Source organism: Cucurbitaria berberidis (assembly GCF_010015615.1).
Source record: "Cucurbitaria berberidis CBS 394.84 unplaced genomic scaffold K460scaffold_4, whole genome shotgun sequence".
In the NCBI taxonomy this organism is placed as follows: domain Eukaryota; kingdom Fungi; phylum Ascomycota; class Dothideomycetes; order Pleosporales; family Cucurbitariaceae; genus Cucurbitaria; species Cucurbitaria berberidis.
The window spans coordinates 357794-374453 of NW_024468938.1; the positions used below are offsets into that span (position 1 = coordinate 357794).

The window sequence follows — 16660 nt, forward strand, 5'->3', positions numbered from 1 at the left end:
AACGTTATACTTTTAGATTTTTAAATAAAAAAAATTAAAATATAATTTATAGCTATATTTAGTATTAGCAAGGAGCTGTTTGCAATTAATTTTAGTAGTATATTTAAAAATAAAAATATTACAATATTTTTTAAAAAATTATAAAATTTACTTATTAAAAACTTTTTATTTTAATAATTTAAAAGTAAAATTTTTTATTATAGCTTTTATAAGTAGAAGCTTATAATTAGATAATCTTTATATATACTGCACAAGTTTTAATTTTTATTGTAAGTTAAAATACAAGTATTATTAAAACTTTTCTGCATTTAATTGCGTTTTCCCTTAGTACTAATATACTAAAATAATTTAATTAATACTAAATATTTTTGCAGCTGCGTAGTATAAAAATTATTCTTTTAAATTTTATAAATTAATTATTGCAATTATATTTAAAATTAGATTATTAGTAGTTAATATATTGCAGTTTAAAAATAACGTGTTAAGTTTGTTTTAATATTAAGGTAGTTTATTAGCTGCCGCAGTTTATCGGCTGTCCTACCTCGGTATAGTCGAATTTCGCTGAACAAAGAAGTTGCACCGCCATAACGCCAAGAATTGCTGCGCCCGTGCAAACGTTTGCTTTAACATGAGACAAGTCTAGGAGGTACGACGCCGGTCGAATCATGCCGCTTTCCATTTGCGCAAACCATTGAAACGCCGCTATCGGAGCACGTGGTTCGCAGGAATGCTGTTACTATCACTGTCTCTGTTCCTCGAATCTATCTCGCTACACGGGCATGCAGCTTACTCTACCTGTCCATACCATACAACATTCCATCTACGCTCCTAGCAATAGAACTGTCATATATCGAGCAGCTCCGCTGCCAACTACCGCGAGTTATGGAAACGTTTGGGAGATGAAACAACCTGGTTAATTGCCTTGGCGTCCAGGTACCAGAGGGCTCCACATCTAGCTCAAAATGGTTACTGAACCCCCAGATGGCATGGCGAACTTTCCAGAGCCAAGGAACACTGCCCATAAACACGTTATCAGCTCACGTCGCCCTCTTTGTGTTTGTAGGCGATGGTATCCATCTGCACCGCTTTCGGCAGTTGTGATAGGCCCGATACGGCCGTCCAAGCTCGGTGTCATTACGGTACCATGGCATAGTACCATAGTATATGAGCATGCCGTTCAGTATTTAAATGTTTATGTATCTTCAGATCTGGAAATTGATCTCCAGGCCTACTCTCGTTCACTACACTTATCGAAATGTCGCAGATCGCTAAACTGAGTGCGCTTTCCTTGGCGATTGCTCTTTCTATACCTGAAGTCTCCGCCCACCCACTCTTTTCGGGCAAGGTTGTATCGAGAGCTGATCTGCTTCCCGAATATGATTATGTTGTGGTAGGCGCTGGTACATCTGGCCTTACTGTCGCAAATCGACTCACAGAGCAAAAGAGTGAGTAGATTCCGATGCATTGAATTGCGCCAGTCATCTAATCAAGGTCTGTGTTAGACGTCAATGTTCTCGTCATCGAAGCTGGAGATCTGTAAGTTCTTTCCTCCGCATTAGTCTCACTAGAATATAGCTAATTAAATTTGCCAGTGACAAGAATGAAGACTTTGTCACCATCCCAGGCCTTGCAGGCGGCGCCGCAGGAACCAAGTACGATTGGAATGTGACTTACACTGCGAACGAAGGATTGGGTGGCCGCAAAGTCCCAATTCCCCAGGGTAAGATCGTCGGCGGTTCGTCGAAATTAAACCGATTGATCTTCGATCGGGGGTCCAAGTCAGACTATGACGGCTGGGAGTCTCTGGGTAACAAGGGTTGGAACTTTGCTGGCTTGCTGCCATACTTCAAGAAGGTATATAACACTTTGGCCTTTCGTCCCACAAGCCGATGCTGACTATTTCGCAGAACGAGAAGTTCACGCCGCCCACAAAGGAGATTGCAGCTCAGTATGATATCAAGAACGATCTCAAAAACCACGGCGACAAGGGATACATGCAGACAACATTCTCTCCGTTCTTTTGGCCAACAACAAGTAAGTATATATTTCAGCACTTTCCGTCTGACATGGACACTGATACAAAGCGCAGAGAACATCGTGAAAGCCACCAAAGCTCTGGGGATCCCCATCAACGACCAGGCTACTGGAAACGCCATCGGTGGCTTCTTCTGTCCCCATAACCAGGACCCTGTCACTGTTACACGCTCCTCCGCCGACGAAGCCTACTATGACACTGCCGTCAAGCGACAGAACTTCCATGTCATTACTGGTCAGCAGGTCTCACGAATTGTAACGAAGAAGTCCAACGGTGCCGTCAAAGTGACTGGCATTGAGTTTGCGAGCTCTGCAAGCGCTAAACGACAAAGCGTGAAAGTGAAGCAGGAAGCCATCATCGCCGCTGGAGCTTTGTTCACTCCTCAGCTGCTACAGGTCTCTGGTATTGGAGACCCCGCGCTCCTCAAGACCATCAACGTGACAACAGTTGTTGAACTTCCAGCGGTCGGACACAACCTACACGACCATGTTCTACTTGCAGTGGCCAACACGCGTAAGTTTGTTGTACGATCCGCATGTACTTGAAACTAACTCTGAAACAGTCAACACCACCTTGATCACCTCAGGTAGCTTGAGGAGCAACGCAACATTCGCCGCCGAGGCTAGGAAACAGTACGATACGGAAAAGAAGGGCCCTCTAACGTCTCCTACTGGTGACTTTTTGCTCTTCTTGCCCCTTCAAACTTACTCCAACGCCACCAGCGCCATCGCTTCCCAAGCAAAGGCTGGAAAGGCATCGGCTTCTCTACCATCTGATACGCCCCCTGAGGTCGCCAAAGGTTACCAGGCCCAATACGCGTCCCTCAACGAGAAGCTTGTCGCAAAAGACTCGGCAATCCTTGAGATTATCTGGGGAGATGGCACTGTTATCCTCGGTCTGCAACACCCGTACTCTCGCGGAAGTGTCAAGGCGGCTTCGTCCAGTGTCTTTGACGCCCCGCTTGCAGACGTCGGCTTCCTCCGTAACCCAATAGACGTGGCGTTGCTACGCGAGGGAATTCACTTCGCGCGCCGCCTCGTCAAGACAGAAGGCATCACCGAACTCAAGCCTGTCGAAGTCGCGCCCGGCGCCAATGTCACCAGCGACGCGGATCTCGATGCTTTCATCCGACGAAGCTCCTCTACGCTGTTCCATCCCGCCGGCTCCTGTAAAATGGGCCCGAAGGACCAGGGCGGCGTTGTTGACAGCGAGCTCAAGGTCTATGGCGTCGAGGGCCTGAGGATTGTGGATGCCAGCGTCATGCCGATCCTGCCTGCTGCACATACCATGACGACGGTGTACGCGGTTGCTGAGAAGGCAGCTGATATTATCCGTGGCTCTGCGGCTTACAAAGCTGCGTGTCTGGAGTAGAACAGTACGCCTCGCTGCGAGCTTCATATTCTGTACATGACGATTCTTTATGCGACTTTTGTAAATGTAAATAGAGGCAATTGACACGTACATACGATGAATTCTTGTCTTCCAGTGACTTGTCGATGTCAAGGTGTTGTTAGCATTTGTCCTTGCGCTCAAATCCTGCTATGATATGGCCCCACAGAGATTTTCCTGAGCATTCACTGGTGGTCTTTTGCGGAGTTGGCCTTTTCATAAATCATCGTCGAATCTTACATTGTAATCTTATATGATTCCTGAACTTTGTGGGCGACTGGATTTTGCCTTTTTTGTTTGTTTTTTGGTGGGGTATAAGCCAAGGACGGGGGAAGGTGCTACGGGGAAGCGAAGGACTCACTCCATCCCAAGGCTTCCCCTCATTTCTCTCTGCGTCCATCTTGTGGTTCTTCTGTCGGTTCTCGGGCTCATCCACTACAGTTCAACATCTTAATTTTTCAGATTAAAGAGCCTTCGGCAACTTCGCGATCGATTGCTGCTCCAGCTTACGTGTGTCGCCAACGTCTTGCCATGGCAGTCATTCTTGATCTCCCCGACGAGCTGCTCCTGCATATTGCAACATTTTTGGAGTACGACAGGCCCGCTCTATATAGAATTGCGCTCATCTCGCGGCGCTTGCGATATATCGCGGAGCAGCTTTTATATCGACATATCGAACCACTATACCAGGATGAGCAGGGCAAAACTACGGGCGACAGACGATATGTACTGTTACATCGCACCTTTAACGAGAACCCGCATGTTCTAAAGCTTGTATGGAGCTGTGAAGCTACCATGCTCATGTCAAAAGATACGAAGGAAGTCTACCTCGGTGGAGTAGAGTATGGGAAGCGACGTCGCCCCGTTGGAAGAGGTGGTCAACCCTTCCCGGATGAGGAAGGAGCAATATCGTCTTCGTCGTCCGTTTCAAGAACATCTCAATTTCTACCCAGGGATTTGTCGTGCTTTCTAAACTTAAGGGAACTGCGAATTACCGCATTCCGCCGTTCTTACATCCGTTTACACAGGCTGGAGACGATGGCGCTGTCCCTCGAGCCATCCATTCTTCAAAACGTGTCGTCCATAACGCTCGTACAGAGACTAGATGTTTCTGAGGTATTATTGTTTCTGAAACTGCCCAAAATTCGCACGCTCGTCGCGCATTTCATTACATCACGCTCGCCTAGGCCTGATCACCCAAACTTTCTCGGTAAACATCAAAGCACCTTGCGTCGACTCTTGTTATGCGGTCTCCAATCGCATGGTCAACCCGAAACTCGGATTCCTGTTGTGACCCAGATTATGCGCCACTGTCCCTTGCTCGAGGAGCTTCGATGGACCCCAGCGCTGGAGCGCAGGTACAGCAATAGCTCGGATTATTGGACCAGTTCTGATGATTGGACAAAATTCTCTGCGCACCCTTTCCTTGAATGCCTACATTTGGTCGGGGATACCCTTACAACACTAGAACTAGCTCTAGAAGACGCAAGAAGACTATTCAGCATGTTCGCACACCAAGAAGGATTCCCCGTGGACTTTGCTCAACTTCGATGCCTGAAATATCTCAAGATCAACAGTTTTTTTCTCACGCCAGGATTTCCCTTGTGGAATACCTCCCAAACCTTAGAACACGACGAGCCTAGGTTGTACGATCGTCAGAGGGCTGCCTATCGGGTTCAAAGGCAAAACATTCACCGACAACTACCGCATAGCATCGAGATTCTTCATGTTAGTCACATCTTTAATACATGCAATCAGCTACTAACAGCAGCAGATCATTTTTCCAATCCATTACGCGATGTTCAACAACCTATTTGATAATAGCTTTATACATGAAGACAATAACAAGTCTCACATTTCCCGGGACTGTTATAAATGGATCTTTCAATTCGCACTCGCTAAGAAAAGTGCTTTAGAGAACCTGAAGCACGTCACTCTAGAAGACGAGCCGCGATACCTTAGAAGCCCTTTCCCTGCCCGCCAAAACAATGTATTATTCGAGCGCGAGCTTTTTTTCATCCCGTGGCAACAGCCGGAGGAGATTAAAGTTGCGTTCTCAGATGCCAAAGTTCGTTTAGATGTCCGATATGGTGCGCGCTGCGATGTCGCCCGCGCATCGCTGGATTTCACGAACAGATGCGAGTGAGGACCCCAAGGATCTACCAAGCCAAGCAGTTCTAAATTTCGCAACATGCGACTATTGGGCTGCATATTAAGGCACCCAGCGAAAGGACCGCAAGGCCCCTGTCTGACTATGCCTTTTTGGAAGATGGGGCTGTGTAGGAAGTCGTATTATTCCCTGCGTTCATGAATAAAACTAAAATAGCGTTTCGCGTTGCTCAGTTTCAGGAAGCGATCGGCAAGGATCGACATCTTTTTATATACTCTACACCTGCTCGCTCACCGCGCATCCTCTCCATCCTCGATTTTGTTTTCATACTTCAAACGTCCTCGCGATCCATTACCAACATGACCACTGTTTCACCCCCGAGAACATCATCATCTACCACTGCATCAAATCCAGATGCTGACAAAGCGATACGAAATGGCGCTATCGCTGGAGGTGTCGTGGGCGGCCTGGCAGTCATTGGCATTGTCGTCATCGTGCTATACTGGATTCGACGACGCAATCCAAGGCCCGTGAAAGAATCAACGAAGCATGTCGACGATGTGGAAAGGGCATTTCCAACCGCAGCTCCAAGCGAGTATCAATATCACGCGGCGGTACCGGAGATGGAGCAACCAGCACGCCTTCCACCGAGTTTCCGGCCACAAGAAGTCCCAGGGGGAGTCAATCAGGTGTATGAGCTACCGGTTGTGCATAAGTGAAGAGGGACACCACTGAAGTAGAAAAGTGTACGCATGTAGGCAGAGAAGGAGAAGACGCGCATAACTCGATCGATGACAGCAACACCTTGGAGCGCTTGAAGCTATGGGATTGAGAGGTCGATATGGATCCTCGAACAGTTACGCAGCGAGCGGCACTGTCTTGAGCGGAAGTTATCCGAGCATTAGTGTGGACCATGGGCGTGCAAAGCAGCATTTGAATAGCTACTACAGCTCCAGGACCCAACAAGAAGGAAACAGGGGGACTAAAGCAACATTATACACTCACTCCCCCGCCTCCTGAACCTGGGAAACGAATATCGTTGATACAGAGGTTGGAATCTCCAGTCACATATACTAGCTTGGAGAGGAGTAAAGTTGTTCGTTCATACTAGCGAATACAAATAATGATAAGGATTCATAGATTTGCAGCTGAGGCAGTGCACTTTTTAAACTGGCAGAGTCAAATCGCATTGGTTTTTCGTAAAATGGTCGACGGTATGGAAATGAGCCAACCCAATGCTTGCAATACACTGCCCGTAAGAAGACATCTCGATATGCATCAAAATCCATTGAACAATGGTTATTACCCATTCCATCCCATCCAAGAAGGAAACTATATATCCAAATTCTCAGCATAAAAGCCTCGATAAGTCAAAATCCTTAACGCTTGCATGTTCGTGAAGACTCCTCCCTTGAAAATCTACTCCTGCAACACAAGCCAATGCAACCCACCCAACCCAGCGCCAAAAGCCTCCGATATTCTCCATATCACCGCGCGCCTCCTAGCGACCGTGACGCCATCCCCGGCGAATGCAAGCCAGGCGTAATCATGCCCTCTGCACTTTTCGCAGCTTCTACTTCCTCGGCGGTAGGATATTGCGGCACATCGACGATGACGCTGGGATCTTTTGAGCGCGAGGCAAGTATAGCAGCGCGTTTCTATTGGTTGGTTGTTAGCTTTGGCTGATGGAGATGGGTAGGCGTATACATCAATATATGTATAAATAGATCGGAAGAACAGAACAGAACATACCTCTCTAGCCTCCCTCCCCGCATTCCCCCCTTCGCCAAGAAACTCCGCGTCAATATCCTCTTCGTCTGCCGGGCTGATCACCCCACTACCACCACCACCACCGCCTACTCCACTCTCCCCCGTCTGTCTCCGCTGCAAGTCTCCCGCACTCGTCGCCATGCCATCCAGCTCAACAGGCACAGAATTAATTGCCGGCGTCGCCGTGTCAATGAGACGTGTCTGCGTCGCGACAGCGGGGGACGTCTTGTGCGGGAAGGTACTGGTTCGTGAGACGGGAGAGACGGGTCCGTCCGACGGGGCGGCGTTGTTGGCGGGGAGGATGGGCGGGGAAATGGGCGTTGGGGCCGTCATGGTGGGTGTAGGCGATGACGACAACAGCAACGGGGAGTAGGCGAGAGGGAAGAAAAGAGAGGAGAGGAGGGGTGAAATGCTATGCAAAGCAGCCTGGGGAGTGATCGTTGTGGTTTCAGCCTCACGATACGCGGTCCAACAAAGCTCCGCGCTGCGCGTAAGCAGTCGGGCTGAAGTGACGTTTACTACTCCAAGTTCAGGGTCCAGCGCGTTTCAAGGTGGGGCTGAAGCGGGCCGGGGCAGCTTGGTCTTGGGTAGCCTTGTAATAAGGCGGTCCGATAGATGAAATGAGATCTCTTGGTATTGTACTCAACTCAAGCCCATGAAATGTAAAACGATTGGGAGACGAAACTAAGAGCTCACCAAAAATATTCAAAGGGATATGAGGGAACAGGGCAAATCGTGCAAAGCTGAGAGTTGATTGTCCTTCAACGCGGGGCATTGCTGCTGCGCCTCCTCTATCCGCCTCTACTTCCCCTTTAGAGACTGATCGACTCTTAGAACCCCCGGCCGTTCCATGGGCTGTAGCCATCATGTTACTTTTACAGAGCCCCTTGTTCGCCAACTGACATGCATAGGTATCCATAACGCATTATACTCATAACCATAACAATAAACCTGCATCAAGGGTCCCGCTTAGGTAGCAAGAAGCCCATCGCATAACCCTCACCAGAGCTCGTCTTCGGGTCAGCCTACGACTGTCAGCTATCACGTGTCTAAATTCCCAAAGAATCAGTTCCATCACTTACACCCATGAATACGTTCCGCCCAAACGCGTTTGCGTGTGTATTTTGAGCCTGCTGTTGTGCCGTCGCTTCAACGTTTGATACTCCATGTGCTTGATCGGTCTGCATTGGCATCCCGCTCAAGTCCATTGGGAAAAAGTTGTTCGATGTGTCTACGCCCGGGCCTTGGATGTAATTGTCCCAAGCATCCTACCACAGTTAGCATTCCTTGTCTAGCCACTGGTGCGTTTAGATACATACCCAATTGATGTTGTCCGTAGGAGGAAGATCCAAGTTCTGGAACAGGTTCGCACCAAAGAGGTTCGAGAACGGACTGGGAGCGTTTTCCGGTCCGCTCGTCGGTCCATTGTAATTTGGTGTCAGACCTGTCGATTGCTGAGGCATAGGGTCGTTGAGCAAATTTGCCATCGACGCTGGGTACCGCTGGTCAAACATGTTGGCTGAGTTTGGTGTCATGCCACCGGTGCTGAGCATGCCTAGTGTCATGGCTGCCGAGTGCTCCGGAGCCACGTTTGCATCATCCATGGGCGCTGTCGCCTGAAATGCTGTTGATGCCGCCTGGAAGCCGTTTGGCGCCTGTCTTACTAGTCGATCCTTCTTCAGTTGGTTCAACATGACGCTCAGCGTCGTATGCGCCTTGTATGCCTCCATCGAGTGGTCCTTGAGGCCATCCCATATGTGTACTGCTGTTTCGATCGCTTCAAGCATCTCATCAAGTCGATCTGAGCTCCAAATGTACATGTCTGCGGGCGGAGATCGCCCCTGACGTTCGACCCTAATTGTGTGATATAGATCGGAAGAAACAATCATAGCGGCGAGTAGGAAGTCGACTGTAGTAAGCGAAGAGATGAACCACTTCACACTCCGCAACCGACCACCAGGTTGACACTCCCGATGCAGCGTTGCTTGATGTTGCAGCAGCGTCATGGAAGCATTGATTGCCGCCGTCCTCGAGTAGCTGAATCGTGATTGCACCCTGGCATAGGCGAGGAACTTCCGATGAAGTACACAAATAATCTTGAGGTACGATAGGTCCAACGTGAAGCGTTGCATGATCAATGTAGATGGATCTCGAGCAGACTCATCCATTGTTCGCATCTTCAGGTGCGGCGAGATTTGGTCATGCAGCTCTCGTGCCTCGGCGTCAACCTTCATGACTTCTTCGTAAGACGAGCATGTCAGTGCATCCGTCAGTTCTACCGCTTCTCCCAGTTTGTAAATGAGCCTTGTCCGATTGATGAGAAACAAGGTCGGTGTCGCCTCGCTCTCTGGCCTTGATGGTGGCAAGACCTTCACGTCCTCAAACAATTCGTCATCGTAAATATTGCGCGGTATCTCCGTGTTGGTGTCTCGTGGGCGTACGATTGGAGGCAAACCGGCCTGCGCCGAGAAGAGCAAATCTATCGATCGGATAGCAGCCCATACGCGTCGTCTCATCTCACCTTGAAACACAGGTATGCCCGGGTATAGGCCTGGATCTCGATGCAAGCCCATTCGCATCGCCAGCCGTACAATGATGCCCGTGCTGATGAGCACACCTACTTCGGCATCTCTGCTGCGAGCATATTCGGCGTGTATGTGAAGGATAAGCGTCTCTAGCATGCCGGTGATTGGCTGCGTGATGTCTGCCATGATCAGACATTGCGCTGTCAAGTCGCCGTACTCTTGTGACATGCTCCATGACTTGTTGTGATACTCAGGCGGTTCATCGCCAGCTCTGGTGTACGATTGCAGCGCTATGCACATCATGGAGTATACCAAGCCAAGCCAGATACATGGCGAATCATCAGGATTGAGCCAATGTCTATCATACTCTTTCTGGAATGATGGGCCATGTATAATGTGGATACCAGGATCGTACGTGTTGAAGAATCGCGAGACCAGTATGTCGGCGGTAGGCTTCGGCGGAAAGCGGGAGAGGACCTCAGCCTTGGAGCTGGGTTTCTGTCCACCCATGAGAAATGCTCTGCCAGGTGGCCGTTCCTCGCTGTGGGCCGCTTTGTATCGTTTCAGCTGGTCTTCATACTGTTTCTTGTGTTCGGCAAAGTAACTTTTGACCTCAGAAAGCTCCCCCAATATGGCATACCAATGTGCTTCCGAGGCGAATATTGTATGGTTATTATTCATCTTCATCACACCAATGGACTTGGTCACGTTCTCCATCTCGCTCTCCTCATCTGCATCTTCCTCTGGTATTGACTCGGGAGGGCCATTGCTCATTCCACTACCCATATTACTCATGTCGAAGTGCTGGTCCGACGAGGCGCTATTGAGGCTTGCCGCAATGGCTGCCTGAGCGGCAGCGGGGCCAGCACTCTGTGCGCCATTGGTCATTAATGAGAGAACAAGTCCTTCGAGGCGGTCAATGCGGTTTTGCATATCGTCGGGAGAAGTCGTGGGCCCAGCGCTGGCCGTGCTCTTCTTGCGATTGCCTGGACTGGCATACGTACATGATGGCGAGTCTCCCCGTTTGGTGCAGTTGTCGCAGGGGTGGCCGCGATTGCATTTTAACCTGTCGTTATTAGCATTCGCGGTTCGCCAAAGAAAACATTGCTTACTTTCGGTGTCTACATGGTCCGCAAGACAAAGGAACGCGGTTCCTCTTGCGCACAACTCTGAATTGAGGGTCTGGTGGTGAATGTCCCGCGCTAGACGAAGTGGTCGAGGGTGGTGTGGGTGGCATGGTCGTGTGTTGTCGTCTGACTAGGAGCACGACGGAGGGATCGGATTTAGTGGTGCTAAATCCGTTGAAGGTGAATGATGAATCTGACGGCTGCTGGACGCCTGAGATGGAAAGCTAGAATTTTCGCTGGCTTAGAGTCGTCTCGTGCAGGTTTGGCTAGTCGCTAGCTTGTGCTTTGTAGAGCGGATGAGCAAAAGGTCGAAAGCAGTGGGATTGCACAATTGCGGCCTTTCGCGGTCTTAAATCTCTCGGAGCTGATGCTATCTCCAGGCGCCAAGTACTGTGACTAGTAGCCCTGCGATTGAAAACGCAGCACTGCCCAGGTGTAGTCTTCTCGCGATGTGCCTCCACCCTTTCTGCCTGTTTTCCTCACTTGACCTAGCAAAGTTCCGCTCTTTTATCTGTAAGTATTCCGAGTACCCGTGCTCGTTCGTATGCTCAAGTCGCGGGAAAGCAGTCGTCGCAAACGTTTGTCGGGGGTGGTGTGAGGCCCAACGCAGCGGCTCTCTTCACCGTAGGGAGATGAGGTTACGCGTAGGCGTCTTCGGGCGAGGCCTGGTTGTTTCGACTACGAGGTAGAGTTACGGATCTCTCAAGGTGCTAAGGCCTGCCGTCTCCACGTCAGTCGCTGCATTATTCGAGGCACTGTGCGGAATAGATACCTTCGAAGCTTGCTTGCACCGTCTCACGAAGCCTGCTACGAAAAGCGCCTGCCTCACGATAGCGCTGCCAAGTTGCGAAATGCGCTCAATGAGGCCAGAAGGTAATGCGCCTGGTTCGGCGACACCAGAAATTCAGAGAGCACACGGCTAAGAAGGATGGCGTAGTAGAACACCGCTCGAGGGAGATGGCTAAAGAGTTGGGCGGGCTCAGGCCTTTAACTCCGACGAGGCCAAAGGGACGACCGCCAAGCTATCCTTACATGTGCGTTCCGTCGTCACTGGCAAGCATCGCTCACCTGACTAATTTAGACCACTGTTCTGACTCACACGTTCTGCATTTACACTCTGCAGTAGTCCATCCTCAGCCTCATGTCGAAACGCCATTTAGCCCGTTCGATATCGTCGTCGAGACTATTCGCACAGCTGAAGCGGGGTTGAGCTCAAGCCACCTGCCCGCCTCAACCATCGAAGGAAGCATCATTTCGCAATCTCTGATAAGCACTCTGCTAGTCCACACTGCCCTTCTACCACCTCAATATACTCGAGTAGGACCAATGCAGTTGAGGGGCGGATTCTCGCTACCCATCTGATGAAGATATTGCAAACGACGGCGCAAAATGCTGGTGCTCTCACAACGCCGTCACGACATACTGCCATGAGAGAGAGAAGAATAAGTTGTAAAGCTCAGAAGCTCTCTGCAAATCGTAAAGGCGGTGTTGCAACAAAATGAACGGTACGGTACAGCGACGCAAAAACCTGGTCGCAGAACCATGGAACTGATTCCAGCCACGTATACTGCCATGGTATTGTAGCACGGAGTATAATATACCTCCGTAGCACGAGTGTTGCATATACTAGCACGCTGCTACCTCTACGACAATCGTTAAAATAACGGAGCTTGGAGCAATGGCATGAGTCCGAGAGTCAAACACAAGAAGAGACACTTGAAAGGGCAAGAATACCAACAGGTGACATTACTAAGCTAAAAGATAAACCTAGCCACAGCAAACAACGCATTCTTTTTTAAGATAACTCTTTTTCCCAGTTTTTTTTGTCTTTTTTTCGACCTCACTTTGTCCACTGAAAGAACTTGCAACCCAATTGGTAAGAGAAAAATATATTCACATTCCCGCTCCCAGTTCCTAGATTCAAGCTCTATCGTCAATCGTAAAGCCACTGCAGCAACTCGGGAACAATTTCCAGTATTACTGCAGCATAAACACGCCAATTCTAGCGTCTGTTCTGAGTTCCATTTCCACTTGCTTCTGCCTCGCCCGCTGCCTCATCCCAAGGCACCATCTTCTCCAGCTTCGCATCCCACTTATACACTCCTCCAACGCCCACATTATACTGATAGTAATTCTCCGTCCCACCCTTGACCATCGCCTTCCTAAACGTGATATTAATCCTTCCCTTGCCCGCCTCAGGCCCAGCCCGCTTCGGAATACTATGCAGCCAGTTGGCCTGCGTCTTGCCTCGCATCAAGACCATATCTCCAGGACGGAGGGAGAGCTTGATCTGCTTAGGCTCTTCAACAACCTCACCCTCTTTGGGAGGGATAGGCTTGTGCTTCATGAGAAAGTCACGCTTTGCTCCCAACGAGAACGAAGCGATTGCGGGGTTTGGGCCGAGGAAGCGCTCATCATCACTGTGGTAGGATATACTGTCTTTGCCGTCGGCGTAGTAGTTTACTAGGCAGAAGTTGAAGGTTTCGCCTGTTGTACCTTCGGTGATTTGGCGCAGCTCGTCGAGGCACTGTGGAATGGGACGAGGTTTGCACTTGTAGCGGTTTGCTTCGATCTGTTTGCCTGACATGGTGTCTACGAGACTGCCATCAGATGCGAATCGGCTAGTTTCGTCGACGCCGAAGACAGTTGTGAAGCGTGGTGTGTTGACCTGTGTTTGTGCACCGCCACGATTGATGTTGTATTGAACGCGGTAAAAAGGTAATTCGTGGCGTAGAAATTCAAAGACCCCTGCTGCGATGGAGGATGGAATATACGGCTCGTAGAACACGAGATCGAGATCCAATTGATCGTTCATGGGTTTTCCTTCTTCCGATGGAGCAAAGCCCAGCTGCTCCTTGAACGGAGCTGGGAGGTGTGGAATGGCGAAAGGGTAAGAGACATGCTTCGAGCTATCCACGCTGGCTTCATACTTTGGCTTCTTCGGTACCGCAGGCTTGAAAAAGGTGTCAAGTGCCCCGCGCTTCATCTTAACAGGTATGGTTTGCCCTCTCGCCCTGTATGCCGGAGGCTGCGCCGCGCGTACTACACCTCTAACCAGCTGGTGTACTTTCGTTGCCTCGATACAGCGAACCTCCGTCTGTGGCGTAATGTCTCCCGCGGGTAAGATGACAAGTCGCGCGACGATCAGCAAGAGAGTTCGTGCTGGAAACCGCTTTACTTCGTGACCAATGCCGAATTTGTGACGATGTCGAGACAAGTCCCCCAAGACCGGAACAGGAACACTCAGCTTCACTGCGTTGCGCTTCACCTCGTCTTTATACGAAGCCCAGAGTTTCTGAGTGACTGATTGAATTGGTAAACTCGGAGTGGAAGGCTGGGGCACAGTAGTAATCTCAGGTCCAGTGACCGTTTGCTGATTCACAACACGGTGTATCTGTATACGTCGTAGTTGGATCTGTAGAGCTTCTCTGGCCTCGCGCAAGCTGTCGTGCTCTTGTTCGGCCCTAGTCAATTCCGCAAGGTGCTCTTGTCGAGCGCGCTGTTCGTGAATCCTACGCGCTTGATCTGATGCTTGACTGTGACGAATAGAGCGTCGTATGGTAGACACCATGGTTGCGCAAGTTTCCAAAGTTTGCTGTCGATGGTCGATGACGTATATGATTGGTCGGGACAGGCTTTCGTATGATTGGCTGAAGACCGGCCGTTGGAGCGATTTGTCGTCAAAGTGCTAAACACCCACGACTGCTGTTGGAAGATGCAAAAAAGGTCACAAAGCTGGTATTTGGTATATTCCAGAGTATTTGAGGCTCTGGAGTCAAACTGAGTGCTGGATGTTGAGTGTCTTAAGTTGGCGAATGTAGTGTTCTTATACGTCAAGGCCAGGAACAACACTAATCCTATTTAATATTTTTGACTATTTTTGACTATTTTATGAGTACTTTTTGAATATTTTGTGAATACTTTGTGAATATTTTTTGAATATTTTTTTTATATAAAAAATAGGACAAGGTGCTAAATTATTTACAAAATAATAATGTTTATTCTGTTTTTAATCTAGTAAAATACTCCTATTATTATCTAATTAGCAGCTTTTTAGTCTAAATGAAAGGACTAGAGAGTAAAGGCCAGGGTGCGTTAAGGCAGTGTCTGTAGTTTTTACAAAGGTATATATATATTACAGTGCTACAGTTTTACTTTAGTACGGAGCGGATTTAGAACTAAAAATACACTATCAAAGCCAGTTTAAAAGCTGGAAAATAACAAGACGTGCTCGTTGCTAGTAGAAGATGCCTATAGAGGCATTAGCGCCTATATCGGCGGTGGTGACGTTGTCCCCTGGATGTAATTCATCCCAATCACGAATGATGTTATCTGCTTCCATCATGTTCCAGGGTCCAAAGATGCCCTTCTGCAAGATGAGAAACATACGTCTAGCCAGCAATGCTTCGGGGGAAAAAGCATAACGTTTGAACTTCTCTGAAGCATGGGACAGGAACACATCCTTGAATATCCGGCCTTCATCTGAGCAAGGTTCAAGGTTCGCATTAGATTCATCGTCTTCATCAGCACTATCCATATCTTCGGGAATCCAAAGCCAAAATGGGGCACGGTAGGCTACACACTCGGGCGCAACGACGGCATAGTCCCAATCGATGACGCCGGTAATCTCGACTTCGGTAGGGCTTTGTACCTCTGCGAGTAGATTGTACGCCTTGAGATCTCCATGAAGTAAGCCACTTGGCCCATCAAGAAATCCACGCGCCTCCAGAGCCTTGGAGATAGCAGCGAAGCTGTCCCAAATCTCATCGAAGCATGCACCTTGCGACGTTTGATACTCGCGCCATCGTTCGCATTGTTCGAGCAGATGGTCAAGGGGCTTTTGTGGTAGTGCTGACCAAGTATTTGCCTTGTCAAAGGATTCATCTTCTAGACCGCGAGCTGGAACACAGAACTTCTCAATGTGGATGCACCCGTTTGGAGCTCGTGAGAGATTTTCAAGCGATATATCACCGGCTGGTCCTTCAACTGAAGCAATCCTAGAAAATAGGTCAGTGATGCGCTTTACGGCGCACTGCTTTTGTTCCATATTCAGGGATTTCCAGAGCTGCGCAAGGTTTTGGCCTGGTAGGCGTTTCTGGATCATGTACGGCTTCTCAAAGACATTGCTGGCTGACAGATCGTAAGTGATGACATTCGGGACCGGTAATTTAAGCTGTGACCGAGTTGCTTTCAAAATGGCAACATTGCGGTCCATATCATCTCCGTCTTGGCGAGGAATACGGACAATGTATGACTCTGCTCCGTGTGATTTGCTTTTCCGTAGAGCGCCTAGATATTGCGACTTGAACCACTTAAAGCTATATTTCTTTGGCCTTGATGTCCAATATATCTCGACTGAAGTGCTCTGCGATGATTTTGGAGACCTTGTGTTGGAAGTATTCAAAGGGCTCATGACTATGACGAATGGTTGAGGTTTCAGAGGCCGCCTCCTCATTGGCGACATTGCTCACCTCAGGCTCGATATGTTCTCCGCTCTTGTGCTGCATTTTTTAAATTAGTAGAAGGTGCAATGTTTCGTGAGTTTGTGTTCATGGCGCCACTGGCGACTGTAATTGATGGTTGTGGATAAGGGGAAGAAGAAGATTTTGTTCTAAGTATTGGGAATCAAGCAGATTGCTGGTTTAACGGTTCTTTGTTATTTTTCCACGATGTTCGTTCATTGTCAATGTTAACATCCTTTTCA

General features: G+C 48.9%; 7 protein-coding genes across 7 annotated transcripts; 3 read left to right on the plus strand and 4 right to left on the minus strand.

Annotated features, from left to right (window-relative positions):
- Window positions 1-1142: 1142 nt before the first annotated feature.
- On the plus strand, window positions 1143-3588 carry K460DRAFT_314303 (GMC oxidoreductase). The gene is made up of 6 exons (XM_040930271.1): window positions 1143-1445; window positions 1503-1536; window positions 1593-1854; window positions 1908-2034; window positions 2090-2548; window positions 2598-3588. The coding sequence occupies exons 1-6, from the start codon at window positions 1256-1258 to the stop codon at window positions 3404-3406; spliced, it is 1881 nt and encodes a 626-aa protein (XP_040785304.1). The 5' UTR covers window positions 1143-1255; the 3' UTR covers window positions 3407-3588.
- A 203-nt stretch (window positions 3589-3791) lies between these two features.
- Window positions 3792-5658, plus strand: K460DRAFT_417946 (uncharacterized protein). The gene is made up of 2 exons (XM_040937913.1): window positions 3792-5152; window positions 5199-5658. Exons 1-2 carry the CDS (start codon window positions 3956-3958, stop codon window positions 5568-5570), a joined length of 1569 nt encoding a protein of 522 aa, XP_040785305.1. The 5' UTR covers window positions 3792-3955; the 3' UTR covers window positions 5571-5658.
- On the plus strand, window positions 5652-6637 carry K460DRAFT_133983 (uncharacterized protein). Its single transcript, XM_040926698.1, has one exon. The coding sequence runs from the start codon at window positions 5732-5734 to the stop codon at window positions 6251-6253; it is 522 nt and encodes a 173-aa protein (XP_040785306.1). The 5' UTR covers window positions 5652-5731; the 3' UTR covers window positions 6254-6637.
- Window positions 6638-6720: 83 nt separating this feature from the next.
- On the minus strand, window positions 6721-8002 carry K460DRAFT_134078 (uncharacterized protein). Its single transcript, XM_040926699.1, has 3 exons — window positions 8001-8002; window positions 7287-7933; window positions 6721-7192 (listed from the first exon to the last, which is right to left on the minus strand). The coding sequence occupies exons 2-3, from the start codon at window positions 7635-7637 to the stop codon at window positions 7022-7024; spliced, it is 522 nt and encodes a 173-aa protein (XP_040785307.1). The 5' UTR covers window positions 7638-7933; window positions 8001-8002; the 3' UTR covers window positions 6721-7021.
- A 258-nt stretch (window positions 8003-8260) lies between these two features.
- On the minus strand, window positions 8261-11066 carry K460DRAFT_290296 (uncharacterized protein; the record flags this gene model as incomplete). Its single annotated transcript, XM_040929189.1, has 4 exons — window positions 8261-8329; window positions 8387-8572; window positions 8624-10895; window positions 10942-11066. 4 exons carry the CDS (start codon window positions 11064-11066, stop codon window positions 8261-8263), a joined length of 2652 nt encoding a protein of 883 aa, XP_040785308.1.
- A 1892-nt stretch (window positions 11067-12958) lies between these two features.
- On the minus strand, window positions 12959-13942 carry K460DRAFT_287168 (DNA repair family protein; the record flags this gene model as incomplete). Its single annotated transcript, XM_040928946.1, has 1 exon — window positions 12959-13942. One exon carries the CDS (start codon window positions 13940-13942, stop codon window positions 12959-12961), a length of 984 nt encoding a protein of 327 aa, XP_040785309.1.
- A 1251-nt stretch (window positions 13943-15193) lies between these two features.
- On the minus strand, window positions 15194-16463 carry K460DRAFT_378058 (uncharacterized protein; the record flags this gene model as incomplete). Its single annotated transcript, XM_040935036.1, has 2 exons — window positions 15194-16282; window positions 16341-16463. The coding sequence occupies 2 exons, from the start codon at window positions 16461-16463 to the stop codon at window positions 15194-15196; spliced, it is 1212 nt and encodes a 403-aa protein (XP_040785310.1).
- Between the last annotated feature and the right edge of the window lie 197 nt (window positions 16464-16660).

What these genes read in the sequence shown, in the direction of transcription:
- K460DRAFT_314303 (XM_040930271.1), top strand. Translation starts at nt 1,256, where the DNA reads ATGTCGCAGATCGCTAAACTGAGTGCGCTTTCCTTGGCGATTGCTCTT. An exon ending in TCGACTCACAGAGCAAAAGA is followed by an intron (nt 1,446 to 1,502) that starts GTGAGTAGATTC and finishes GGTCTGTGTTAG; the next exon opens with ACGTCAATGTTCTCGTCATC. An exon ending in ACTTGCAGTGGCCAACACGC is followed by an intron (nt 2,549 to 2,597) that starts GTAAGTTTGTTG and finishes ACTCTGAAACAG; the next exon opens with TCAACACCACCTTGATCACC.
- K460DRAFT_417946 (XM_040937913.1), top strand. Translation starts at nt 3,956, where the DNA reads ATGGCAGTCATTCTTGATCTCCCCGACGAGCTGCTCCTGCATATTGCA. An exon ending in ATAGCATCGAGATTCTTCAT is followed by an intron (nt 5,153 to 5,198) that starts GTTAGTCACATC and finishes TAACAGCAGCAG; the next exon opens with ATCATTTTTCCAATCCATTA.
- K460DRAFT_133983 (XM_040926698.1), top strand. Translation starts at nt 5,732, where the DNA reads ATGAATAAAACTAAAATAGCGTTTCGCGTTGCTCAGTTTCAGGAAGCG.
- K460DRAFT_134078 (XM_040926699.1), bottom strand. Translation starts at nt 7,637, where the DNA reads ATGACGGCCCCAACGCCCATTTCCCCGCCCATCCTCCCCGCCAACAAC. An exon ending in CGGGGAGGGAGGCTAGAGAG is followed by an intron (nt 7,193 to 7,286) that starts GTATGTTCTGTT and finishes ACCAACCAATAG; the next exon opens with AAACGCGCTGCTATACTTGC.